Genomic DNA, 27,407 nt, shown 5'->3' with positions numbered 1-27,407 from the left:
GAATTTGCTTCTAATAAGGAATCTCACCCACTGAGTCCTTGTCACATGAGCTGCATTAATATGTTCTAAAAATCAGAAAACAACACGGGTTTCTCCTAGTGACTACCCCAGAGCTCCAAAGAGGACTGGTGAAAAGCACTGTACCTTCAGGGCAGAGGAGGGTGACAGGTGTATGGATTTTATTTATTTTGCCAACTGATGTTGGGATGTTTGCTATCTGTCATTCTAATTCTCCAGCAGCACAAGGTAGAATTTTTGTCTGCATCAATCACTTCATCAAATGTACCTTGATGGCACAAAAAGAATGAGATGGGAAGACCTTTCCCTTTATTTTATTTTCTCTTCTATTTTTTTTGTTGTACTTCCTTTCTCTGTAAACAAGGTTCATCATCAGTGAACATACTTAGACACAAGAGCTAGGCCAGGTTCACATTCTGTGTTACTGACCCTCAGGGACCTGAAACCCTGAGGAACACCTTGAATCCATGACATCCTTATTTTCACATAGCACTTACTATTTGAAATAATGAAAACACAAACTAGTTTAAAAGTTGAATCTTAGTTCGTTGTGAATTGAACTTGCAATATCAAGGTATTCCTTTTCATTCACCTTATGTTTATGCTTTGATTTATTTCCATAAAGAACATTTTAAAACTTCAGAAATATTAATCTTTGCCAATTACATTTGTATTTCTCCTAGGTTTAGAGTGGCATTAAACTACTAAGTACATTTTTCTCCTTTCTACCTTTTCAGAAATGTGATGAACTTTGGGAAGACTTCCATCAAAAACTGGTGGATGGGTCATTGTTAACGCTGGATACATATCTAGGACAATTTCCTGATATCAAAGTAGAGTAATGATTTTCTATAAAGAACAAGTTTTAAAGTTCTGTTGAGTTGCAAAATAAATTTAAAATGAGATTACAAGCAAAAAAAAATGAAAAAGGGTGGGAGGTGGATGTCATGCTCTCCTATAAGGTACAAGATACTGTCCTGTAAGTAAATTCCTAACATTAGGCAGGGCTGATTTTCCAAGTGAACAAAATATTTTTCATGCAGTAGTACTTGGAGTAAATTAGCCTTTGTAGAGGCTCCTGTTTCTTTGGTATGAGATAATTTTAACCAGCTTCAATAAGGACACATTAAGCTCTTCAGCTGTTAAAATGCCAGACAAATTACATGGAAAGAAAGCTTTCTGTTACGGGATAGGTGCACTCATGAGTCTTTGTTTTATCTAAGCCATGGTTCCTGTCTTTTAATTAGTTATAAAAGGATTTTGTAATACACATCACGAGAGAATGTTGTACAGATGTTAGCTTCCTCCAGATGCTCATCTGATGTACAGTCCAGAGAGATGACTGCTAAACAAAATGAATGAGGCTAGAGAAGCAGTATAGGTGAGAGGTAGATACTTTTATATTTGAATACAACTGTATGGGCATAACTGGATTTTTTTTGTGGTGGTTTATAACTGAGTAGGTAAGACACAGTCATACCCTTTGTAATTTATATCAAGGACTAAAAAAAAAATCTAAAAATACCGGCATTAGTGATGTACAGTCTTAAACTCTGTTTTAAATCAAACTGTGCTTATGCCCTCTCAGTATGTGAATTTTACATAAAATATATAGCTTTGTAAAGACTATATCAAAATGTATCTATATCTATATCTTGAACTCCAGTATTTTAGGTGCATGTCAGAACAGTTATACAGAGAAGTATATTTTAGCATTTTTCCAACTCTAGAAAAAATGCATTAATTGCTGAATTTTCACACTGTATGTAAGGGGGAAAGACAGTGTTACCATGATTTTAACAGATTCACTGATTCTAGAGAATGTGACAAGTCTTACGTAAGACTTTTACCTCAACTCTAAGGCCTGTAAGCCCTACACCCATGAAAAAACTTTCCAAACGATCTGTAAAATGATTTCTTATTTAAAATAATGTGATTAGTTTGTGCCATGTTTGATAATAATGTTTGAAAATAATGTTTGATTCGTTTTTACCATTTCTATGTTCCTCCTACATAATATAATAATTCAGATATGAACAAAAGAGATGGGAAAATAAAAATACGTCAAAAACTAAATTGACAACACAAGTAAAATGGCTTTTTTAAAACTGCTCCTCATATTTACTTTCATTTCTACCCCTTACAGACTCGCATTGCAAAACGAAGCAGAAAGCTAGTGGACTACGACAGTGCAAGGCATCATCTAGAAGCCCTGCAGAGCTCAAAAAGAAAAGATGAGGGGAGAATCACCAAGGTAGCACAATCAGAAACATGCTGTCAGAAGACCTGGGGATATTGGGTGGCATTTTTTTCTGTACAGAGACAGAGCACAAAATTTCCTTTTGCTCTCTTAGATATAGTATCTCTAAGCATAAATGAGCACTGGATGCTTTGGTTCATGTGGTAGGCATGCCCAGCATCTTTCACAAAGGAGTCCTGTTTGAGATCTAGCTTCCTCTCTTGATGAGACTGAGAGGACAACAAATCCTGTACTGGCCTCCATGGTGTGGGACTGAGTAACATTCTTTGTTAATAAAAATTATGAGAGACCCACCAAGAAAACCACACAAAAATAATTTTGGTTTTGTTATGTCATAGTGATTTTAGAAGTCACCTGTTTCATTTTGGTTTAGGCAGAAGAAGAATTTCAAAAAGCACAGAAAGTGTTTGAAGAGTTTAACACTGACTTGCAAGAAGAGTTGCCATCTCTGTGGTCACGGTAAGCCTAGAGAGATACTGTATGCAAGGCTTTAAATGGGGAGTAAGGAAAGGGAATCAGGGAATTTTAACAGAGCCAAAAGAAAATGGATAGTTGGGTTCTTGAAGATTCCATCTATTTCCTTCTTGAAATAATAAAAGGAAAAATATATGCAAGTGCTCCAAAAATATATGTACTGTAAATGCACTTTTGCTTATTTCTTTCAATGTATGTTGGCACTTGAGATTCATTACCATATCTTCATTCTGAGGTGAAAAAGGTTTCCATTTTGTGAGTAAATAATTATGCTAGAGCACAGAGTAGTCTGTCATAATCTGGGTCTACTTATAGGTCATTTTTTATTACAACTACACCAGAAGACACATTTTATAGTTTTGCACTGATTATGTTGTGATGTTAAATGATTTGATGGCATAGGTCATTCAGTCAAGATGTTCAATCATGGATTGTGTTTATACAGAAAATGCAGACAATATGAATGGGAGAACAAAAGAAGTAGAAAAATAAGCATCTCATTAGTGTATTATGTTCTTTAACAATTGCCAATCTGGAGTGGAAATGTGAAGTATCCTTTGTCTTCTCTGCCTTCTAAATTAAATCCTGTTAAATTTCAGACCAATAGAGGATTTTCCTGCTGTGTTTCTGCCTATTTCAGTGTAGACCTTCTTAGCACTTCAGGGTATTTATTTTATGGGCCTACTAAAAGTAAAACTGCATATGAATGACTTAGAGTAAGAGCCCTTTTACTTCAGTAAATTTTGTATAAAAAAGCAGCAGCTAGTCTCAGGGAAAAGTAGAATTTAATTTGAGCAATATGCATAATTTAGAAAGCAATTGCTTTTGCAGTGCTTTATTTTAGTTATTACAATTTTTCAGGAAGAAAATTATCTATTGAGCTGACATTTTTCAGGCTTATTCTTATTCCAGAGATAAATTTTATTAATAAAAGTTGGGAGAAATTATACATGAAAGTTTTAAATAGGAAAAAGAATAAAACAAAACCCTAGAAAAGAGCTTCTACTTTTGAAATGTACAAGAATGTAATCATTCACCCCAAATATGCAGATTCTTGACTACACGCACTGAAATGTCTAGTCTATATTGAATTATTTTCTCTTATGTACATGTGCATGTGTTTCAGAGTGGAGCTTGGGATGCCCATGCCTGGGCTGTACTGAGCTGTATACATTAAAGCTGACCTCAGACACAAGTGCATCACCTTGATTCTGTGATAAGATTTGGGCACAGGGACTCACAGGCTGGAATGGTACCTTTCTCCTTTCAAGAAATGGTTGTGTGCTCTCTGGTGGGAGATGGATGGCCAGAGCATCTTGTCTTCCCTGTGCTTGTGCTGCACTTGTGACCATCCTTTTCCACGCTTCTTTAAAAAAAGCCAGAGACATCTGATGTGAAGTAGTCTCAGCTTGGTTGACTGGGCGGTGTGAAATACATTATCTTAACACTAACAGAAATAATCGTGAGCAAACTAGTCTGAAATTTTGACATTTCATCATTTGTTTTGCTAAGAGTAATAGTCAAGAATGTTGCTTGTAGTCCAGAAAACAGTTAATCCCACACATATCTTTTATTCTCTTTCCTTTCTTTGTGCCATCCTTTGTAGACGAATTGGCTTCTATGTGAACACCTTCAAAAATGTATCCAGCCTTGAAGCCAAGTTTCACAAGGAAATAGCTTTAGTGAGTAAAACTGACTATCTCATGTATAATGGATTAAGATATGCATGACAGCTAAAAAATGTCTTATAGTAAAAATCTAACAGAGGCACACATGAGAATTTGCCATAGATCCAGATTTGTAGTATAATAATTATATTCATTTCTACTTGCCGTATTTGTTCTCTCCTCAAGGAAGGAGCAGCCCTTACAATTTTGGATTGCAGTGCAATATCAGTTGTAGCACTAAATTCACTTTCTATTTCGATAATTACTGTTGCCCTAATTATTTTTGCTGTGCTAAGAATTGCTAAGCACCTCTTTGCTTTAATCAGTACAAGAGAAGCATGTCAAACATTCCCTTCAAGTCTGTTATATGCGTTGTCAGCAATGCAATATTTTATCTGTGACTGTTAGGCAAATCAAGTTGTTTCATTGAGGATCTTTTGAATGTACCTGGCTAAATAGTAATGTATTATCTATAGCAACCTTCGAATTGGAACCAAAATTTTTTTTGAAACTCACTTTAGTGATGCTCTGTGAAAATTTGGATTAGACTTCTCAAGGGAAAACATGGATCTTCTTGGCTTCCCATGTTACTTTTTTTTTAAACTTAAATGACCTCTTTCATCAGAGCTCACATAGCACTCAATCACACTTATGAACTTGTTCTCTAGAAAATGGCTCAAGTTTTTGAAGAACTGCTATTATCTTTGATTCTGTGGATTTTGATGGGTTTCTTTTTGGGCGTTTGCTATACATGGCGCTGAGAATTCTTGTTAGGTTTAATACTGTAACATAAAGTTATCAATTTATCATTTGTCAGACCTGATTTATCACCTGTGTTTTTAATCATGACTATAGCTGTTCACATAAACTCAGGCAACTGGTTTGTTTTCACAGTTATGTCACAAACTATATGAAGTGATGACAAAGCTGGGGGATCAGCATGCAGACAAGGCCTTCACCATTCAAGGGGCACCAAGGTAAATTTATTGCCTTTTTAATGGATTGCATTGCTGTAGGCTTTGTGGGTTTCAGCATATATAGTAATCACCAACACCATCTGTAGTGATTTCTTCACAGCATGGTAACAGGCATTATTTTTTCAGGGTAGTAGATGAAGGTGTCTGGGATGAAGTTCTCAACAGCAGTAAAGATGCAAATCTTAAATCTTCCTTCTTCACTGACTCTTTTCCTAGAAAGTCCTTCCAAAAAAAAAAAAGAACGAAGGCTGTTTCAATTTAGCCAAGTTTACTGTAGACTGTTACATCAATTTGCACCAACTAAGTGCACTAACTTAAGCTTCGCAGTAACCCTAAGCTCATTTATTCTTAGATGCTTAGTTTACAGCTATGTTGCTAACTCTCATAATTTGTTTAAGGCCTTGAAATATTGAGAAATGTTTTTAGCTCCTACTATTAGATGAGAATCCCAGCCTTTGAATGCCAGCTTTTATCTCTTCTGCCTACGGGGAAAAGTAAAGACCTGAGGGTGCATCATAGAAGCAGAAAAGCTTAATAAAGAGAATGTCATGAAATACCATACTTTTAAAGACTTTCAAGTGAAATCTTGTTTTAAAGCACAAAACCAAAAGGAGTTTAAAATCAGATGGTGCTTTCTTAAGGTCAGTCGATGCCAGTACAGTATTTCTGGATTTTTTGCTTTCAACAAATATAGCCCCTCTTGTGTGCAGCTGCCTGCTGCACGTGCCACGTGCTAGGCCTCTGCCCACATCAACATTTTCCACCCAGAAAATCAGTTTATAACACAAAAGCCAGATAATGTTGAGGCATAAATTAAAATTAAATTGCTGATTTGCCCCCAGGATGGAGGTGGATTAGCAGCAATTAAGACTGACCAAAGAACGTAATGTCTGCCTCAAAAATATGGCAGATACTCCTACATTTGTTTTAATCTCTCTTTAGAGGAACAAAGAATGAGATACTGAATCTTCTGATGTAATGCAAAATTCAGAACTATTTTATAAGCACATCACTAGAAGTTGCATTTTAGATTATTTCAGTACAATCCATGATTGTATATTACATATTGCCTTCGGAGCTGTTAACTTTGGCCCATTTAGGACAGACTCACAAACTGGATTTGTAGAATACCTTTATGTGATGTAAAATGATGTATTGCTGGAAGATTTCAAGCACTTATTGTAAACAAAAATTAGTATTTTATCCACCTGTGTCTTTTAGACCATGTCCAACATGCACTTGCTTGTTCCCACTGAATTTTTCATTCCATCACTGAAAGAAAAAAGCAAAATTATTTTTGCTGCAAATTACTAGATGTCATTTAATGTAGCGTGAACTCTTAAAAAGCTTTCTAAAAATCCATTTTTTCAGTTATTTTGTTACTGTCTTTTGCCGTACTGTTTGTACTTGTGTGAAAATCTGGATAGATTTTTATTTCCCTTATTAGTGATGATACTCTAAAAGACTCACAAGTGGGTCTTGATGAGATAAAACAGCTTTCCATTTTAGATGTGTGAGAAGTTGATACTAGACAAGTACAGTATCTAATCTTTATTTTAAAGAACTGCATAAAAAGAAACATCTTAAAAACTTGCATCCTACTGAACACTCTGTCCTGAAGGCAAATATTGTACCTGGAACATAAATTTCATAATGACTGCTTCTTTTTTCTCTTTTAATATTTCCACAGAAAGAGGTGGTGAGTGTGAGCTAAGTTTGTCCTTTCAAAGAACAGTTTTTCTTGTGTTAGCATTAGGATCATGTTTATGCTGTGCTCTCAATCAGGTAGTGCTTCTGCTCTCCCTGAGGATGTGTAGGTGTCGCTCTTACTGAGTACTGTGCTTGTTGGCTACTGTAGTCCATAGCCTCCCTCACTGTAAGCTTTCTGCATATCTAGGTAGCTGAATATTTTCTCAGTGTTTGCACCAGGTCCTTTCATGAGAAGGGCAGATGCTTTTTACAACTTTATCAGATCTTTTCTTAGTATCAGCAGAGCTCTGTAGAAGTCACTAGACTGCTGCTTGTTTATGATTGTTGTGATTTGTCCTTCCAAATACTGATATCTTTATAATAATCTTGGCTGTGTTTTGTTCTATTGAAACCTTTCTGAAGTTGCTGGGCTTTTAAAATTGTTTGCATTATTCATTGTTATGTCTTCCTCTGGGTTCTTTTAATCTTTAGAGTCTTTTATTCCAACAAACGTGTGAAATTAAGACAGTAAATCCATTTCACAGTTTATAGTAGTTAAAAATGTATAAGTGAAATGGTATTTCAGGTCCAGAATCTGAAAAAAATGCAGGTACTATGTTTTCTTCAAGCTACAATGATCAGATAAACAAATGTTCCAAAAATCAAGATTATCAAAAATTCAAAATTAAAACTTCCTTTGACACTGAATTTTAATTGTCTTTAACTGCAATTTTAGTTTTAGTCACTATTTAATGGCTTAGCTCATCTCCAGTGTGGACTGTTTTTTGTGGTCACTGACATTACTTCATGGATGCAGTTCAGCATCCGATTTTCAAAGTAATAAGTCAGCAAGATATGTATGTCCTTGCCATTCTTCTGCTTCTGTCTAGTGATTCAGGTCCACTCCGCTTTGCAAAAACACCGTCACCACCAGAGGAGGTCTCTCCCCTACCTAGCCCTACTGCTAGTCCCAACCATATGCTGGCACCAGCATCCCCGGCACCAGCCCGACCTAAGTCACCCACACAGGTAAGGAGATACCTGGCAGAGGGACCTGGCCTGTTGTGCAGTGAAAGATAGCTGAGATGATGTACTTGGTAGATTGAGTAATGGCAGAGAAGCCACTGGTTCTGTTGCAGTCTGTTTTGTTCATCGCTTGTTCATCCCTGTGTCACAACATGAATAGAAAATCGTTGTTATATTAGAGGAAAGAAGAAAGATTTGGGTGCCTGGTGAATTGGTGGGACTTGTGGTGACAAAGCAAAAACACTGCTTAAAAAGTTGCATTGTCTCTAAGGACCCATATACCAGCAGTGATAGTTTGAAAATCCTGTTTCTGAAACCTCCCTGTGAATTTTTGTACACTATATAGTTCTGCTCTTCATTCATCTTCAAATTAATGCTTACCCTGGGAAAAATTAGCCAGTGAATATCACTGGTCTGGCCACTCTCTAAAACAATGAAAACTAAAGCTAGCTGAAATACTGCTCTGCTAATTACTGATAATTACAGTTTTATTGTTTTAAACATAAATGGGGAAGTTCGACACTGTTGTAATCAATGGAGTAATTTCTGTTCTCAAAAATAAGAATTGGTTTCATTCATCGCTTCCATCTGTAGCATGAGTTGTATATGATACTTCATGTGTATATCAAAGACTTGTGTTGATGTTACGGATATTTTTGGAATTGGGATAGCTTCTGTACTGATTGCTGTTTCTATGCAGTCTGCATGTCAGAAGAAAATCAATTTTGTATCTTGCATGTGACCATGCTTATTTTCCCTGGTCTCCCAAAATGTGACAACTCACTGCCTGAGTATCCACCTGGTAGGACTCAGCCTCATTGGTGCCAATGGTGTTATGTCACTATACTATTTGAGGATTTTTTTGTGGATTTATTTTCTTGGTTTTTTGATAGATTTAAAAATTATCCAATACTATTTGGTATTATTCCTAGCAATTAGTTCATCACAGTTACGTGAATCTCTGGAGAGCAGAAGGAATATAGTAAACTAAATACCTTAGAAGTGGTATAGTTCCCAGAGATGTGCTCTTAGCATTAAGTTCACCCTAAGGCTAGCAACAGGTGAGCAGATACAAAATCCCAAAGCTAAACACATATGAACTTATGAAGCCAAAAAGCTGCAGAGGCATTGTTTCTGTGCAGTATCAGCCTTCCAGCTATGGGCTGCATAGAAGAGCTAGTGTCTTACACGGTGTGCCTGTCTCAGCAGAAAGAAAACAACCAAGAGTTGCTTTTGTATCAAATGTGAAACGTTGAGTTTTAATGACTTTGAAACATAGGGTTGTTCTGCTCTTCCCATAACGTTTATTTCAAAGCATTTGGTGGTGAACAGCTAAACAGGTCCTTTCAATACATGGCTTATTCCCATGTATAAACATAAGCCAAAGTACAAACCTAAGACAATTTGTTTAGGCCTAGATTAAATATTTTCTTTTATCCCTGAAGTAGTCTGTGACATTTTTGCTGTCTGCCTAGCTGAGGAAAGGTCCGCCAGTCCCACCGCTGCCTAAACTCACACCCACGAAGGAGTTGCAACAGGAGAACATCATTAACTTATTTGACGACAACTTTGTCCCAGAAATCAATGTGACAACCCCATCACAGGTAAGCTTCAGTGAATTGTGTAGAAGTCCACGCATGTAATCACCCTAGATCACCCATTCTCCAAGATAATGCCCCTGGGGCTGATCTTCATTGGGGAGGGAAAAAGAAGGCACAGGTAGAAGGCAGAGGCACAATTACCACTTTCTGTAATCTTGAGTTACATGTATGGTGTTCTGCCTTTGAATAGGTCACACATAATCACTCAAAAGGGTTAACATTGCTAACATATTGAAAAAAAGAGTGATTTCCTGGGAGGTCTGACTAAACATACTGTGATACAGTCATGTTTGAGATTTAAATGCATCTGTGTTGCATTACTAGCTGAGAGTTGATCTAAGATGTTTCTTTTAATGCTAAGCATCTCAAGTGGAACTTTACAGAGATCCTTCATTACTTCTGTTTCCTTCATCAAAATCATCAAAAGTATTCCTTCTTTCTGTTGAGTGATTTTTATAAAATGGACCTTGTCTAGTTTTTACAGGTATAAAAGACTGCTTCAGGTAGATGATTCGTTCACTTGTCTTTGCTCATAGAAACATTAGCTGCATAGCAAAGGAGGGATCAAAATTAATTTCATCTTACTATTATGATATTTTTAAAAGTTGTGTATAATAAACAGAAAAGCCAGAATTGTGCAAAATAAGGCCATAAAATTTGTATTCAGCTATTCAGCTTTTACATACTTACAGTGATTGCCACTTTTTTTGATAATGGACCCTTTCTTTCATGGTAATTGTAGCTCTGAAAGCCTGCATCTGATAGACTGGGGAGAAATATGTAGATCTGAAGCTTACGCAGAATATTTAGGAATTTCTCTTTTCATCTGAATCATTGGTTTTATTGTAATTAATTTGACAACACAGGAGAACAAAGGCAATGAAAAATGTATTTTATACCATTTGAACATGTGATGCTTTGTTTTCTTGTGGTAGGGAGAAGCATGCATTGCTGTATAGAGGGGTCTATTCGGAAAAGACTTACTTTTAGTTAAGTCTCCATGCAACTAAAGAATTAAAGGCTACTCCCAGAATGCAGCTGCTGGCAGCCACTCTGAAGGGACATGGCGGGTGTCTTGCATCACTGTACCCTGATTTCGTAGGAATTAATTACTTTAGGAGCGTGAGCCTTGAAATCACTGGAAAGAGTTGGTGTAACTTGTGCTAGACATGGCCCCCTGCATTAAATACCGTTTCCAGCTAACATGTATATGTCAGGCCATCCAGGGAAGCAGAAATGGAACTGCTTTCCTTTTCCATTAGGAGATGACACCAGAACAAAGCTTTAAATTAGCATAAGTTATGCTTCCAGAATCCTTATAACCTTTCTATGTGAAAGTGGCATAGAAATGGAATGGCATAATAAAAGTGGGAATGCTTCTGAGAAGTGAACTCTTTTCCTTGTCTCTCAAGAAAAATGGATCTCCCTTTACTGAGTGATTTATGTCCTTCCCTCCTCCACAGTCAATGACCAGGGAATATCCTAAACTATTCCATGACCACCTTCTCATCAATCATCTGCACTTCTCCCTCCACTCCCATCACTGAAGCACCCTACTTACTGTGTCTGAGATCTCTGACTACATACAGACATACCCAAATGTGATGTATAGGTTTTGTAACCTTGTGTATGTGAACCAGTTAAAAAAATTATATAGCATGAAATCCACAGGAAATATGGGCTTATTTCACATGGTGTTTATGGCTTCTCCTATACTCCCAAAGCCCTTGTTGAGCAGCTATTAAGCCTGCAGAGCCTGCCAATGGTGCAGGACTTCCCAAGGGACCACCACTGCTCATGCAAAGGCACAAAACCAACAAACTGATGAGTAGAGCTTTGCTGCTTTGATACAGTGTTTTGGGGGTGATTACAAACAGGCCAAACACTTTTGTTTCCTGAAACACAAATATCTGGTAATTGTTGTTGTTCCCTCCTTCTTTGCCAAGCAGTATTTATGCATTCACTGCATTAGTTCAAGATGCTGAAAGTTGATTAGTTGAAGATGTTGGTTCAGCAAAGTGTCTCACACATCCTGGTTATTCATCATCAAAAATGGATTTAATTACTGCCTTGTAAAAGAAAGAGGTGAAAAGATGAAATATCTGGGTGACCAGGTGAAAAGATCATTCAGAATGCATGTTCCTTGATTTATTTCTCCTTTTCTTCACATCACATGTCTCCCTAGTGTCCAATTACTAGCTTGGACGTTGTAGGCCTTTATATGCCCCCTACAGATACATAATGTGTTTGAGTGTGCCTGACAGTTCTAAAGTGGATGGTCTATAATGGCTAAGGCTATTTTAAGGCTTGTACAAACTGTGTACAGAGAGAGGATAACAGTTCTGGTAGTCCTTGAAGGTTTTTTGTGCCTTCTTCATTCCTTGTACATACCTCTGAGAGGTATAGCCTTGCTTCTGCTACAGCTGCCTCTTTCAAATGTTTAATTTATTCATGCTTCATCATGCTGTGGTGGAATAAATATGGGATATTCGGCAAACCTTCCTGTCACAGCTTTGCCCCTTGTTGAGGGATTTTTTGAGGTTCATGTTTCTCCTGCATCTCCCTGTAATGTGGTATCTTAAGTACTCTGTATGTTTATTAGTGCCTTTGTTACTAAAGTTGAGTGTTCACTTCGTTTTGGTCTGAGGGTCGTGGGTACATGATAACCTTTGCTATCAGTGATCAGTACCCTGTCACTTCCAATACCTTAGCTGTCATCTCTCATGGCCTAAGTAAGACTCCTGTTCGTTTGATTCAGTCCTCAAAGGGAGCAACTTCACTCTCAAACCTCAGTGAAAGATAATTAACTTTTATGTCTCCATGCAATTCTGATTATATGCCAGCAAATGCTGTTGTTTCATCAAGTTGTATGACCATATGGGTATTAGTGCCTCAAGAGCATATGTGATGGAGTCTAAATACACTTGATGGAAGGCATGAGAGAATTAACGTGATGTTGGTTACTAGTGGGAGCAGTGTGTTTTTTAGCTAAAGTTTAATACTATAACACAGGCTTCAGTGTATCAGACCAGTTATCTGTCATCACCAGTGATGCAGAAGGGCAAAGAAAGAAGATAAATCAAGGCAAGCCAAGTTGGTACTCTTGATACCCCCTTCTACTACAGTCTCTCAGCCTCCAGTCATTCTCTGTTCTGGGGCTTCCTCAGCATGATTTCTACCTATTTAGTGAGCCTCAACAGACTACTTTGCCACAAGTTTATTCAGTCTTTCAGCATGTGTACATTTTTCACATTCAGACTACCTGAAGCCAAGGAGGTCCCCAGCTGGACCCTGTGTCACAGGGAGCAGCACCACTTCTTTATTTTACATTTGACCCCATAAACTTTGCTGCCAACTGCCTTCCTGGTTTGGAGGAACCAGGGAACAGCCAAACCCCTGTGCCTGCTGGTAGAGACCCTTCTCACATCATCCCTAGCACATTCTTACAGACTGAGGAGTTCTAGGTCACTCTGTCATTCCTAACATGTGAGCTGAGAAGCTCTTTTGACCATGTTTGCAGGTGACAGAGAGTGTTAAGGTGTTTCGTGGCATAATGGAATTATTAATTACCTAAATTTGAACATCTATTTACTCTTTAATAGTAACACTAATTAGGAATGTTTATACTCTTAAATGTCCTATCATTGTCATCATCATTATCTCCTAGATTTTCTGGGTTTATATCTGCCATATTGTGTTAGACTTGCCCTGTTGTACAAGCTTCTCCCACTATTTAACTGAACAACTAGCAGTAGGCAGTACTAGCCTTGTTAGCAAGACCAAGACGCTTGCTTAGAATATTTACAATTAATGATAATTAAATCTCAGCTACGGTTTCACACTAATTAGTATATTACGTTGAAGCACACTAATTGTTTTTTGAGGTTATTTTACAGCAGAAAAGACCTGTAGCCCCATTAAACATATATATATATATATATATATATATATATATATATATATAGTGTGTGTGTATATTCTTCTAGTGACCTCAGAGGCCTTGGTTAATTTATTAATTGCAAACCAAAAAGGCTCTACTATGTGATCCAGTTAAATAAGAGCATATCATAGAATCATAAAATGGTTTTGGTTGAAAGAGACCTTAAAGATCACCTAGTTCCACCCCCACCATGCCATGGACAGGGACAGCTCTCACTAGACCAGGTTGCTCAAAGCCCTGTCCAACCTGGCTTTGAACACTTTTAGGGATGGAGCATCCATGGCTTCTCTGGGCAGCCTGTTCCAGTGCCTAACTATCTTTAACTTTAGATGTTTCCTAAAGTTTAGAGCTCAAGACAACATTAATTATAAATTGGTATACATGTTCAGAATTAAAACTTAATTCAAATGCGCTTAGATCCTTCTGTATTGGCTTTTTACTAACGTTTGTGTTTGGGGAGAGATTCACTTACTAGAAGGTATGGATATTGGGTGCGTTTATGTAGTTCTTAACTTTGATGTCTGTCTCAAAGAACTTTAAAAGGGCCTTCACCATCAGGAGGTGTACACTCAACACTTTTTTGGGAGGGCTGTCACTGTTTAGCCTGAAAAGGCAAAGCTCTACTACAGAGAAACCAAAGACATCGTAAGAGTGAATCTCATAAAAGTAAAACTTACACTAAAGCTCTGGAAAATCTTCAAAGCTCCTCCACCTTCTGTTGTGCACCACAGCTAGTAAATATATGGGGTGGTTTGTTTTCTTTCTTGATCATTTTATTATTTTACTGCCCAGGGCAGCTTTTAAAAGATAAGTTTTTCAAGAGCTATATTTCTCTTCTAACAGAATGAAGTACCTGAAGCTAAGAAAGAGGAATCGTTACTGGATTTGGACTTCGACCCCTTCAAGCCAGAAGCTGTATCAACAGGAGTTAGTCATTCACCCATGTCTCAGGTATCTCTTTGCCCTGACATAGGCAAAGCATATGAATGCAATGTACTGTGTTTGGTAGAAAAGGTTTGTCCCATGTGTTAATTAGAAGTGTCTGAGAAAGTTTATCTTCCTGAGAAGCACAAGTCAGCCTTTTATCTTCTCCCTCAGTAACCCTGTACTTGATGATGTACTGGAAGGAGAGGAAATTGTTAGGTGATAAAATGAGATGTCTGCTGATGAGAATTGTTGCTGGTACCTTGGCCTTGACTTTAGCATCCTGCTATTTTCCATCTTTAGGATAACTCTTAGTGTAAACATTATTATTCTCCAGTGCTTGCTTTTCTGACAACTTTTCTGACCTGACTTTGATTCTTCATATCTGGAAAGATGCCTTAGGGGATGCCTAGGTCTCATGGAGTCAGCATGCGGTTGCTTTACTGTGATGGATGTACCAAGCAGTGGTATGATCTGAGTGGTTTTGCTATTAATCTACTTTAGTCCTAACCTCAAGGAAAATTAGAGTATGGAATGGGGTTTTTTCTTGTAGAATGTTGTGTTATTGAAAGTCTACATTCAATAGTAATATTTGCAATGGTAGTTTATCACAGCAGTATAAAAAAGAAAATATTAATTTTTTTTTAAAAAAAGAAAACACTAATGTGTCAAGTTGTTGATATTCATTGTCTTAACCTACAGGATATGCTATTTTAAAATCCAGAATTCACCCTCACTGCCAAGAGGGCAGGTAGCAAAGTAGGGAAGATCTTCTGGCCAGCACGTCTTGTACACAAAGAGGCAATGTCAATACACTGATAGCAAGACCTGTCATTAATCTGGCTTGTTCTGTGAGACATAGGAAGACTAACCAGCTATTCAGAAATGAAGCACTGGGAAAGGAGTGAGAAGACAAGAAGCTTTAAGGCTGAGATGGTCCTGATTCTCTGCTGATCTCTTCCTCAGTTAATTAATTTCTTATTCAGTGTGAAGGCCTAGTTATGTAATGAGATCTGTAGTGATCTCTGACAGGATATGTGCTGTCAGAAAAATGATGCACTGTCAGCACTCTGAACGTTAGCTGAATTTTCTCATTGAGATTTGCTACGAGAAGTATTCCATTCTAGCAAAAGCTTTGTGCATTTTACTTGTTGCATTTTTTCTCCCTCTAAACAGAGAAAAGGAAGGGGAAGGCAAATAATTCCGTAGCATTCAGCAGTGGCAGAAAATGCTAAGTGTGACTTTGCTAACTACTCTTTCAGCTTGTTTTGTTATTGTGCTGATTAGAACAGTGGGATCATTAAACAAAATATACTTTTATGACAGAACTCATTTGTTCTGGCATCATATTGTACAGATTGTAGAAAAAATTATTACTGTAGTAAAAAACAACTATTTTATATTCAGCTATACCATGAAATCCAGAATATAATTCTGTGTAGAAAAGTACATCGTAACTTTTCATCTAGGGGCATAGGAAGCATTCACTGAACACCTTTACTCATTCCTTTCACCTTTCTGCAGAACAAAGGCATATGAAAATGAATGGTCTGCATCTACAAGAGCATGTAGATGAGACAGAACACTGATTTTAGAAGGGAAGACAGCCCTGCAGTCTGGGTCTTGGTCTCACTGGAGTTGACAGGTTCATTACTATGGCAGTATAGAGAGAATGAAACCTGTGGCTGCAGAGCCCTGTGCTTGCAGGAAGAATAAGAAGAGAGCCTTAAGTGGTATTTCCATATGTGTATAGTTTTTGTCTCAGTCGTGGATATTTTCCATTTAGCAAACAGCTGAAGTAGTGATGTGAAGACAGGAGTAGTCATCTGTGCATGATGCCTTGGAAGGCCTGGCATGACTTGTCTATTGTTAATTTAATTAATTAGCTCCCTCCAGTGCTCTGCCAGGGTTATCCAACTACAGTATGGGAGCCCTGGTTTGTCCTTCCTCAATTGGTTTTCTGTTTCTGTGGCTGTGCCAGAAGGGACCTTTCTAAACCTGTCTGATTTTCTTCTCTTTTGATACGAACCAGCAGTTCCATCTCATGTGGTGGGCTACAAATATTTGCCGTGAAGTCTGCTGCTTTTCTTTCATTTGTCTGCATAGCTCTTCTGTTGAGAGGTCACTGGCATTTCTTAATAGATTGGACAAGAAAAAGAAAATATTGGTCAGCTTTCTTATTTCCTTTCCCAAATAGTATGCCATTTTCCTTTCTAGTGTCAGTGTTGTGAGGAAGCCCATTTATTCTCACTGGACAGCTGCATCATTTTTAACTGGCTAGAAAACCCCAGCATTGTAAGCTCTTTAAAGCTGACACCTTGCAGAGTCTTGTATACCTGTTGAAAGTCACTCAGTGACCAGCTCAGAATCTGACCATTAATCATGCACACAGCAATGTGAGTTTTCTGGAAAGCAACAACTACTTTGAAGTGGGAAATACCACAATGCATTGCATACTGCTCATCCTTTATAACCAAAAGTATTATGCATATACATACACAAATACACACACGTGCTAACATATAAAATGTGCATATACCATACTATATAGTATATGTAATATACTATAAGCAAGCGTGTAAGTAAGTTCTCTCTTCTTATTTAATGGTCATTGTTGTGTAGAATGTTGGACATACAGTACAGGAATGGTATTTTTCTGACAAGCTCTTTTTTCCACTACTTTTTTCAGACATTGCCATGGGATCTATGGACGGTAAGCCTGACATACATAATAGTATTTCTGTGCCTATGGTTTTGTAAAAACTTAAACTCAGATTTCCAATTCTTTTACCAAAACCTGAGATAAAGAATTCACAGACCTTGAAAAGCTCTTTCAAGTATATTAATCCACTGGGTATCTTTTAAAACTAACAACAACAAAAAATAATCTCTGTTGCTTAGCCTACAAAACCTAAATGATATAGGTTATTTATATATGATATATATAGGCTATATATCATATATATTATTTATATATGATATATATAGGCTAGAAGATTCACAATCACTACATGTCTAAGTGTGTTTCTTTTAATATGCCCAAAGTACAGCTATTAGAAGGTAATAATGGATATGTCACTTGTTTTAAATACCTGAAGGTGTCCATTAATGGACAACCATTTTCTCAAAATTAGGAGTAAAGACAGAATTTAGCTTGTCCTTGTGGGCAGTACAGTGAACTGGAGTTACTCACAAAAGAAACTGCTACTGTAGGAAACTGTATGAATCCTTCCTTCTTCCTCCTGGAGCCAAATCAGATAAAATTATTTGCAGGAAGAAAACAACCCATTTTTGTGAGCTTTCTTTTAACTGTATGTAATGGAGTTAGCTGGGCTGACTTGATATGGAACCTGATATGTTCATATTTGACCTTTTGTAGCACCAGCCAGTACAGAAATCTGTGAATGCTTGTCATGTATTCAGGCTCACAGCACAGTTTTGCAAGCACATTCCTCATGTGATGTATGTTAAATGCTTATCTCCTAATACTGAGGTTAAATAAAGCTTGATAAAAAAAGGCATGTATGTAGGCTAGCCAAAATTTCAAGGCTGCAAATATCTAGACCACATAAAATAACCCAGAAATGTTGAAAGTGTATTGCTCTAAACTTAAATTAGATAGCTTTATCAATGTCTTCTTTTTGCACGGTTTTATTTATAGCTTTTTAATGTTATGTATGTATTCTGTATTATATTTTCATCTTGCTCTATTTTTTAAAAATGCCAGTGTACTTCATAGCTAAACATTTGAAATAAGAATGTCAGTGATTCACATGGGAAAGCAAGAGGTGATCAATATTCAACATACATGAAGAACATTTTTTATAATGTAATTCAGAGGTTTGAAATTCACAGGCCTGGAATTAGTCTTGGGTGGAGTGGCAGTAAAGGACCCGCCACTCCTTCCCCACCTTGATTTGGTAACTGCAGCTGGTTAGAGAACTGCTAATTAATGAACTGCTGCTGTATCAAAGTACATCATGTTCTTCTTTTCTGTGTTTTATGTGTATGACTTCATTCTGTACAGACAAGCAGCGAATTGGTGCAGCCGGTAAGCAAACCTCCCCCCAAAATTGTAACCACTCTAGAGACTCCTTTAATCACTGTGGTGTAACACATAGTTCTCTGGTTTTGTGTATCAGTGCTGCTCTTTTGCATTATTGCCTGCAGATGTTGCAAATCACATAGCTTTTCCTTAAATTGCTTAACTTAGTCACTTCATTCTTTAGATTAAAATTGCTCTTGTAAAATATAAATTTTGTGTTTTCTCATCAAGTCCGCCTTTATCTTTTTCATCTTGTGTTTTTTCTTTGCTTTTCTGTCTGCTTAAAGCCTGATTCTTCAAAAAGTCTTTCCCTGTGTAACCTGATCATGGAGGAAACCCCAAACAGTGGGTCATCAGAAGATACTAACAGATCTCAAACTGATCTAGGTTCACTCAACTGGGGCCTAGATGTTAGCACACCCAGTATCAGCCAGGAAATTACTGCAGGCAGTTCTTTGCTTTTCCCCAGGGCAGAGCAAACCTCAAGTGAATCCACAGGTACTCTGCCTGCTAGTGTTTGGCCTGCAGTAGGTGAGCAGGAGGATGCTGCACCAGGGTCAGCTTCTGTAAGCGAAAACCAGAGGACTTCACTGGAGGACCAGTTGGATGCCAAAAATGTCGTGTGGGAAGATGTGGTGACCAATCAGCCTTTAGAGAACGTAACCAGTTTTGAGACACCCATCCTGGGAACTGATAGCTTGTTGGATGAACCCCTCCCATGTGATGTGCAAAAGGCAGAGGAAGAGCTTGAGGAAGACGAGTGGGCAGGTGTCAAGCCAAGTGAAAAGGTAGAGACTGGAGCTAACTACAAGGAGGTAGAAGGTACAGAGGAACTGGAAGAGCAAGGTTGTGAAACCAAAGGAAACAGTGAGGCAGAATTTCATAAGGGTTTAGCAGAATCAGATCTTGACATTTTAGTCAGCACAGAGGTAGAAAACTTAAATGAGTTTGAAGATAATCATACTGGGGATACTGGGAGAACTGGTGGTGCTAACCTAGAAAACTCTACAGAAGAAGAATTCAAACAGGTCAATCTCATTGAGGAGACAGATAGAGAAATACAGTCACTAAGCACAGGGCTGGAATATGGGGACAAAATCATGACATGCAACTCTGAGACTATAGAAAGCACTGAACCTCAGGGAGTCCTTGGTATCTGGGATGAGGACCATAAAAATACATTTGAGGAGGCCTTAGACCAAACTGACAGTGGTACTGGACAGAATGCATCCATGGAGTGTATAAATATGAGGGCACATGTTGACCTAGAGATAACTGACCACACAGGAAAGTACCCCTCAGATACTGGAAGTGATCTGTGTGATGCTGAATTACTCAGTGCAGAAGAATCTGGCAAAGGAACTGAAGATAACAGCATCAGCCACCTCCCAAATGGTAGTAGTGGTACTCCAGGTCACGCTGCTGATGAAAAACAGTGGGCATTTCTGCCCACAGCAGCTGATGCTGCTGGCACAAGCTGTGATAATCCTTGCCTAGATAATGCAGATGGCCAAGTGACAGGTAGGACAGCAACAGCAGTCACTGAAGTGATTAGTAGTGATGTTCCTGAAGCCTTGGAAACAGAGCCCTGGCTGGCAAACTGGGATCCAACAGTTACTAATGATTCCTGGGGCTTTTCTAGTCTGTCAGATAGCCAAGCCAATGGACTGGATAATTGGCCCTTTTTCCCCAAGCAGCAAAACTCAGAGGAAGGTAACATGGAAAATGTTTGGTTAGGCATTAGTAATAAATGGTCTACAGAAGACCTGGGAGCTGCTGATAACAGCTGGGGGGAAATAGGTGGAAGCACAAGGCACGTAATTCAGGAGACACCAGTAAAACAAGGTTTGCCTGGAGAGCAGGCAGGCATTAGCAATCCTGGACCGAGCAAGGAGCTAGCTAGACCCTTGTCTCTGTTTCAAATGGGAAATTCCAGAAATGCTAGCACCGAGAGTTCAACTAGTCCTAAAGACAATGAGACCAACAACTCAGATTTATCTGAAGATGAAATTGCTAACCGGAGATATGGATTGTTGTACCAGGAAATTGAGGCTGATAAAGAAGAGGTACCTACCCCAGTGTGTAGCCTAGTCTAGACAAAGAGTTCCTTAGGCCATGCATAACCTTGTTGTTTAAAAACATTCCATTTGTGTGTTTCCTACTGCCCTTCCTAAGTCCATGCTATTCTTTTTTTGAAAAATTGCCATGCAACTCTTCTTGGTGTGGTGCCCTCAGCCCTTCAAGCAGGCTGACAAAAATGCATTTTGAAATGGTGAATGAAGCATTGAACTGTGAAGACACATTGTGTCTGTCAGCTTTTGTGTTTTGTCTGTAGATCTTTAAATGCATCTGGTCTTTTTTTAATTATTATTTTTTAAATTATTGAAGGTTCTCTGCTTTTTCTTTTTTGTCATTTTCTTTAAGCCTGTGATGTCTTGTTAACAAATAGCACTGTTGTAAAATTTCTTGCTGCCTTACCCTTCATTTTATTATTTTTTCTCTTTTTTTTTCTTTTTTTCCTTTTTTTTTATGTCTGGCCTACATTTTTATTTTGCAAATAAAAATGTTTTGACTCATGTTCGGATTTAGTAAACAAATGGTAATTTGTTCTGATCTTCACTTCTACTTAGGCATCCACCATAGCATTTAATGGATTTGCACAGGTAAGAAATAAAAAAGTTTTGAGATAATGTTTTTCTGTGCTATTAGGAAGGCATTAGAACTGGCTATACAAATTCAGGAAATCTGTTCTACAGACAAGCTGCATAGCAACATCATAATGTCTTAAATCCAGACCTTGTCTGGTGTCAGAAATTCTTAGATGTTGCTAGAAAGATTCTAATGCCCTTAGGACTCTTGGCCTGAGTCTAATAGCAAAAAATCTGTCTACCTTAGTGGGACAGCTATTTCCTCATAAAATGGCTGGTCTGGTTTTTTTTATTGTGCTCTTTTGTGGATTATTTTTCTCAAAATCCCAAAGTCCCGTAAAGCACATTTTCAGTTTCACCTGGTTTCAATAACTCTATGTCTAAATATGTAGTGAGTTCTTTTTCTTCATCTTTATTTTCAGTTAAAATATTTTTTACTCTCAAAGCATAACCTAAATTATTTGTAATACTCTTATACACTGCGGTGCTGATGGTGAGTCTGTGGTATGCATCACAGAGATATAGCACATTAAAGACACCATGTTTATGCTTTCAGATTCCAGGGATGTGTCAAGATCCCAAATTTCAGGTGGATAATCTGGGGCCTCTTTATTTTCCAGCATTCTCTTAGAGACTGGCTCAACCACAGCACACCCTGTACACCAAATTTTGAAAGTACCCAAAAAGGCCCAGCTGACGCAAGGATGGAAATGAGTTTTCCAATGATCAACCATTCTGCTCCAGGACATTCATTTTAGTTAAGGATACAGATGGAAGGGGCAAAGCACAAGGCTCTAATAATTAAGGCAAAATGTTCATCTGGAGAAAATAAGTATTTTCTGTCTCCTCTGTGGTAGGAAAATAATTCGGCCCAGCAATATTTTGCAAATTAATTGTTTCTGAATGAGATGTTGGAAAATGCATCAATATTTTCTACTTTCTTAATGCAGATAAAATTTCATATTTATAATTACTGTAATTACTATTCAAATAAAAGCCAATGATCAAGAAGAAAGTAGCTTAGACCTCGTGTACTCTCCAGATACAGCCACGTGTAATCTGCAAAAAGAATTCAGAGTTCCACAATTTAGAAGTGCATTGCACCTTAAACAAAGTCCATGTGAATCATATGTATTCAATGAAGGGTGTGAATCACATGTATTCACTACCTTTAGTGAGGTGAAAAAATCTTGGTTTAGAAACATTGAATATAAAATAGAAAAAAATAATGGTTTTAATATTAATAGTACCCAGATAATCTAAATAAATATAAAAATAATCTTTAGGTAACTTGTATTTGCCATCTTATTCTATGTGAATGTACTTAGTGACTTTACCTGAAAACCATTAAAAACGTCAGGTCTTTGATGGACACCTGCAAATATTCTGTCTCAAATACTTTTACATTGTTGTTTTTCATTTCTATATCTAGGATATCTCTGCATTTACAGTGCAATCAAATGAGAATGTGGCAGAGCCTTTGGTAAGTGGTGGTTTTTGGTTCTTTTTAAAATGTCTTGTCAAAAAGGATACAATTTTTCCTTTGTGAAAAAATATTTTCACTTTTTTTTTGGTTTTCCATCCTTTAAATCATACCACCTATGTAATTTCTCCATTTGAAAGAGCTGGTGGGTGGTATCATTGTAGTTGTAAATCCATACTCACTGAAACAATCTTTCACAAGGATAGCACAGAGCGGAAGGAAAAAACAAACAGAATATTGTAAGGCATGTTTATTTTGTAAAGGTGTAGTCAAACAGTTTGTTCATTTATTGCATTTAAGAAATTACTAGAATGAGAACTATGCTCCAGTGTACAGCAAGGACGTGATAGTACGTGGTGGCTGTTAACATATCTCAAAAATTGCTGTAATTTTATCTGCTCATCACCACATTAATAGTAGGCACAGTCTACTTCTAATGAGGGCACAATCTTTTTGGAAGTGATGATCCCTGGGCAGTTTCTTAGCTCCTCTTACAGTCTTTGCTTAGCCTGGAACAAGGATGATAATAACAGCATTGCTGGGTAAGTGCTATAGTTACTTAACAGCAGCAAGGTGATATTTAGTGTTATTTAATGTGGTGTTTGTGCTCATGATGGTTACTGAGTATTTCGAGAGTATTTTTATGTGTAGCTGCAATGTGGTGACTCACCTGAAGTATGCTTTTCAACAAGTGACTTGCAGCACATTGATGCAATCTGCTTTATGTTTCTTGTGATTTTAAGTCTGAAAGAATCTTCCGGCGTTACACCTGAGGAAACTCATTAGTCATCTTACCTGGGAAAAATCTACTTTGTGTTTCTCATTTCAGTCCTGTTTCTTCTTATTAAATTCTCTAGAGCTGTCATTTATACACTGCACAGAGAAAACTTTGCACAGTATGGTATAATATACAATGAGTGAATGTTCCTTAATGCTGTGCCAGATCCTGAAGGTCTTGCATAGACAAACTTCTCTGTACCTCGTTAAAAACCAGCCTGCTTAAGGAATATATGAGCAAAGAATTGAGAGATTGTGGAGTTGTTTCTTTTCCTGAAAAATATCAGGAGGATAAGGTCATAGCATCTTAAATAATTTCATAGAAGCTGTCTCTTCATCACAGGAGATATCACATTCTAGCCAGCAATCTGTTATCAATTGCAAAGCAGTTGCTTTTGAGCTACATATTATGATGAGAAATTTGTTTGTGGCAAATTAATCTATTGGGGTCATTCTGTCTGGTTGAGTCAGCCATCTTTATAAATTGAATATGCTGAGCACAGCTTGGAGCTCTCCCCTTGTTATGTGCATGTATTTGCAGAGTAATGTCTCCATTGGAGATTGCACTTTGCTGTGAGCTATTTTGCCACAAGACTGCACGTGCTGCAGGGCTGATGATATTTCATAGATCCTCTTGTTGGCAAACAAGCTGAGGGCAGAATTTGAAAGGGTGGAAATCACAATAGTAGGTTGATAAATGGATGCCTTGTAGGTGCTTAAGAGCTCAAGAGAAAATACATTTTAATAAGAAACCAGAGATGATTGCTAGAATTCAATCAGTCATTGTGCATATAAAATCTATTTGGGTCTCACCCTCTGTTCATTGCTTCTTACCCTCAATGGAGGAGGCACTATATTGTCTGAGAACAGACAGAGCCAGGGAGGAGGAGAAGGTAGTTTTTAAAACTCGTGTGTTTGAAGACCAGGGTTGGTACACATGGGTGCTAGTTTCAATTTCTGGCCTTGCCAGCAGTTTCTGGAGCATTTTTGAGCAAACTGAGTGCTTTCCCCCCACTTCCATTACCTCTCACTGTAAGTCAGGAAGCTATGCTTCCTTTCCTTGTGAGGGAGGCATGTAGGACTGGCTCATTTTACATAGAGGACATTGATGATGAAAATGCCCTTTACATGCTGTCTTTCATTGGGGACAAAGCCTGGCAAGACTGAGCCTGAAGCAACACTGTGCTAGGCACAGTTCTCTTTCTCCCTCTTCCTCCCCAACATTTTGTTCTCAACAATTTTTCCGCTATCTGCTTAAAAATCAATTACAAAAGGCTGAGGCTGAAGAAACTCCACCTGGGGAACCTAAGGTTGAGGAAACGCCTGCTGCTGCTGTTGTGGAAAAGGAGGCCGTCCCTGCTGAGCCAGCAGAGCAGGTTGTGGTGAGTGATCTGTCCTCCATGCCCCCTGCCTGGCCTCATCGGAGCCACCTTTTGTTATGGTGAATGTGCTTGCTGCATTTCAGCCATCCTTTCCACTCTCATCCTCCATGGTCAGTTTCTCCAGTGCCCGGCTGCATCACAGCATGCCTCTCCATCACGTCCTCCTTTCAGCCCTGAAATGTCATTCCTCTTATGTTTGGCATCTTCAACTGAAGTTTGGCTGAGTGGTTGTGGTTTCACAAGTAGTTTGATGCCAGATGAACTTCAGAAGGGGAAAGAATTGATGCTGTTTTTAAATGATGTTTTTAGCAGTTTTCTCATTTTATTTCAAGCACTAATCAAATGTACATCATGTGTAGTCCTTACTAGAGCCATGAAAATTCCAGAAAAAGTTATTGTAATAGGTCTACAAGGCACACAGTTTTAGAAGCCAGTTGTGAGCCAAAGGCAGAACACTGAATGCCAGTTTGGAGATTTTTACATGTCAGCATTCAGGAAATGAAGAAGAAAATACAGCTCTGCATGGAGAACAAAGGGTATCCAGGGTATCCAGTATCACTGCAAATTAAGAGGTGGTCCAAGACAGTAGGCAGGGGGCTTTCCTGTTGTCTAGTCTCCCTTTTTATACAGGTATTTCAGTGCATATTCTTTTTATGCAACTGAAATTCCTCTCCTACACACTATTGTCAGAAGGTCTTGGTGGTGGGTGATACCTACAGGCTAAGAAACGCTGGAGGAAAACTGCATCTGACATCTTTCATGGTTTCCTCAAGACAATAACATGTTGAAAGGCTCTAATGAGTTGCTGGTAGAATATGAAGATTGCTACTGAAAAACTGGGTGGAAAAAAGGGGTTGTTTTGTGGGTCAGTTCCTCTGCCACAGAAGCTGATGGAAGATACATAGCTGTGCTGTGCTCTTTGTCTACTGAGAATAGTTTGGTGCAGTAAGTTCTTAGAAGAGAAGGTTTAAGCTTGCTGAGCTGCTCTTGGTCTTGGAGGAGACCCTGTGTGTCTTCCACTGCTAAGCAGGGATGATGATACCCAAATGATGATAAAATTAGGTGGTTTTCAGTTAGCACTTGGTACACTGCCATACAAATATCAATATTAAGCTAGTGTAGATGCAAATTAGCTGAAGAAAGTGGAAGTATCTCTAGATGCACCTATAAATGTGGCAGCAGGGAGCATGGATAGATATCTGATTATCAGATATCAAGCTACTGAGCTTTTCCTAGCAGAGGGAAAATAATTTATCATGTGAGGAAAGGTGGGCAGTGCTAGATGGGTTGTTCTGCTGTAATTTGGGGGAAAGGGCAGATAATACCTGCCTCTGTCCAATCTTACCCATTCTCTGAGGATGCCTAGCAGCTTTAGACCTATGGAGGGAAGTGGTCACAGTATATTCCCCAGAACTACATTCAGGCTTAGTTCTGATTACCCTTGCATGAGCTTTGAGTATTTGTTTCATATTTTAATCCACTTTTGCTTGGTTCCATGGTATACACTGGAGCAAATTATTTCAGGATCATCCCCTTCTACTAAACATAACTCGATGAAGAAAGCTTCATGTCTGTGCAGACCAGGATCTCCCCTTCTGTATCTTTTCAGCCATATTGTCAACTCTATAGGAAGGCAAAAAATTAAATTACCTATCTGAGGCACATTGTTTTGTCAAACTGTTGAGCAAAATGCCTCATGTAAATTGGATGGTTTGGAATAACGAAAGTGGGAGGGAAGGTGGAGAGAGAAGGAATGAGAAATTGGTCATTTATCTGGAGCTCTTCTCATGAGTGCATGGCAGAGAATGTGGAAGAATAGATACTAATGAAGCCAGAAAGGTGGTTTTATTTTAAAAAAAAAATTTAAAAATGTTAAAGTTCCCATTTTTCCAAAAGGAAGCATTTTTGTCCTGCACTAGAACAAAGCAATTCTCTGAAGCCTATTGCATCTCTTAAACACTAATTAAACAGTCTGTCTGCAGTACCATGCATTTGTTTGCTGGCTGGCATGACTTTTCCAGTTGATCCATTTTGCTGCTGAGGAGATGTGGTGAATTGTCTGTTGTCAGCTGCTCTGGCTGAGTCACAGGAGTGCAGAGAGAGGCAGAGAGAAACAATGCAAGAGACAGACAATTTAAGAGCAATTCAAGAGGAAGAGTGTAGGCATTAAATAGAAGTTAAACAGTTTTAATTAGGTTTGTTCTTGGTGTTTTGTTGCTAATTCAAAATTATGGTGTCCTTACTATTTTGGGAAAAATACCAGTGTTGATTTTAAAAATGCCTGAAATGGAGTGACTGTGTTTGGTTCCGAAAGGTTTTTATTTCAGGGAGGGTTTTCCAAGACTTGCAAAGAGTTTTGAAGATTATGATTAAGGACAAATATGTTCAAAGCTAAGGAAAAGTACATTGAATTGCAAAAAATTAAAGCATGTCATTTCCCAGCAGCAGTTCTACATTAATTTGCTTTATGAGTGACAGTTTCCTTTAAAAGTAGAA

General features: G+C 38.0%; 1 protein-coding gene across 8 annotated transcripts in view; it reads left to right on the top strand.

The window, feature by feature from the left end:
• AMPH (amphiphysin) overlaps positions 1-27,407 on the top strand; it is a 123,419-nt gene that overhangs the window by 80,108 nt on the left and 15,904 nt on the right. For 2 of the 8 annotated variants that reach the window (XM_088053542.1, XM_088053540.1), the window contains exons 5-17: positions 756-851; positions 2,165-2,272; positions 2,652-2,737; positions 4,359-4,434; positions 5,314-5,396; positions 7,976-8,114; positions 9,587-9,715; positions 14,496-14,603; positions 17,266-17,289; positions 18,604-18,627; positions 18,909-19,409; positions 21,252-21,284; positions 22,702-22,752. In XM_088053542.1, the coding sequence (XP_087909668.1) occupies positions 756-851; positions 2,165-2,272; positions 2,652-2,737; positions 4,359-4,434; positions 5,314-5,396; positions 7,976-8,114; positions 9,587-9,715; positions 14,496-14,603; positions 17,266-17,289; positions 18,604-18,627; positions 18,909-19,409; positions 21,252-21,284; positions 22,702-22,752 (1,458 nt within the window). Of the gene's footprint in view, positions 1-755; positions 852-2,164; positions 2,273-2,651; positions 2,738-4,358; positions 4,435-5,313; positions 5,397-7,975; positions 8,115-9,586; positions 9,716-14,495; positions 14,604-17,265; positions 17,290-18,603; positions 18,628-18,908; positions 20,688-21,251; positions 21,285-22,701; positions 22,753-24,803; positions 24,912-27,407 lie in introns of all 8 variants that reach the window. The other 6 variants (XM_088053554.1, XM_088053550.1, XM_088053535.1 and 3 more) reach the window with 5 other exon arrangements.

The sequence above is a fragment of the Pseudopodoces humilis genome, chromosome 1, assembly GCF_049639895.1.
Source record: "Pseudopodoces humilis isolate 2021_Gansu_Grassland_sample_001 chromosome 1, ASM4963989v1, whole genome shotgun sequence".
NCBI lineage: Eukaryota > Metazoa > Chordata > Aves > Passeriformes > Paridae > Pseudopodoces > Pseudopodoces humilis.
Note: the sequence above shows the minus strand (reverse complement) of the source record. Positions and strands in the feature narration are given on the sequence as shown.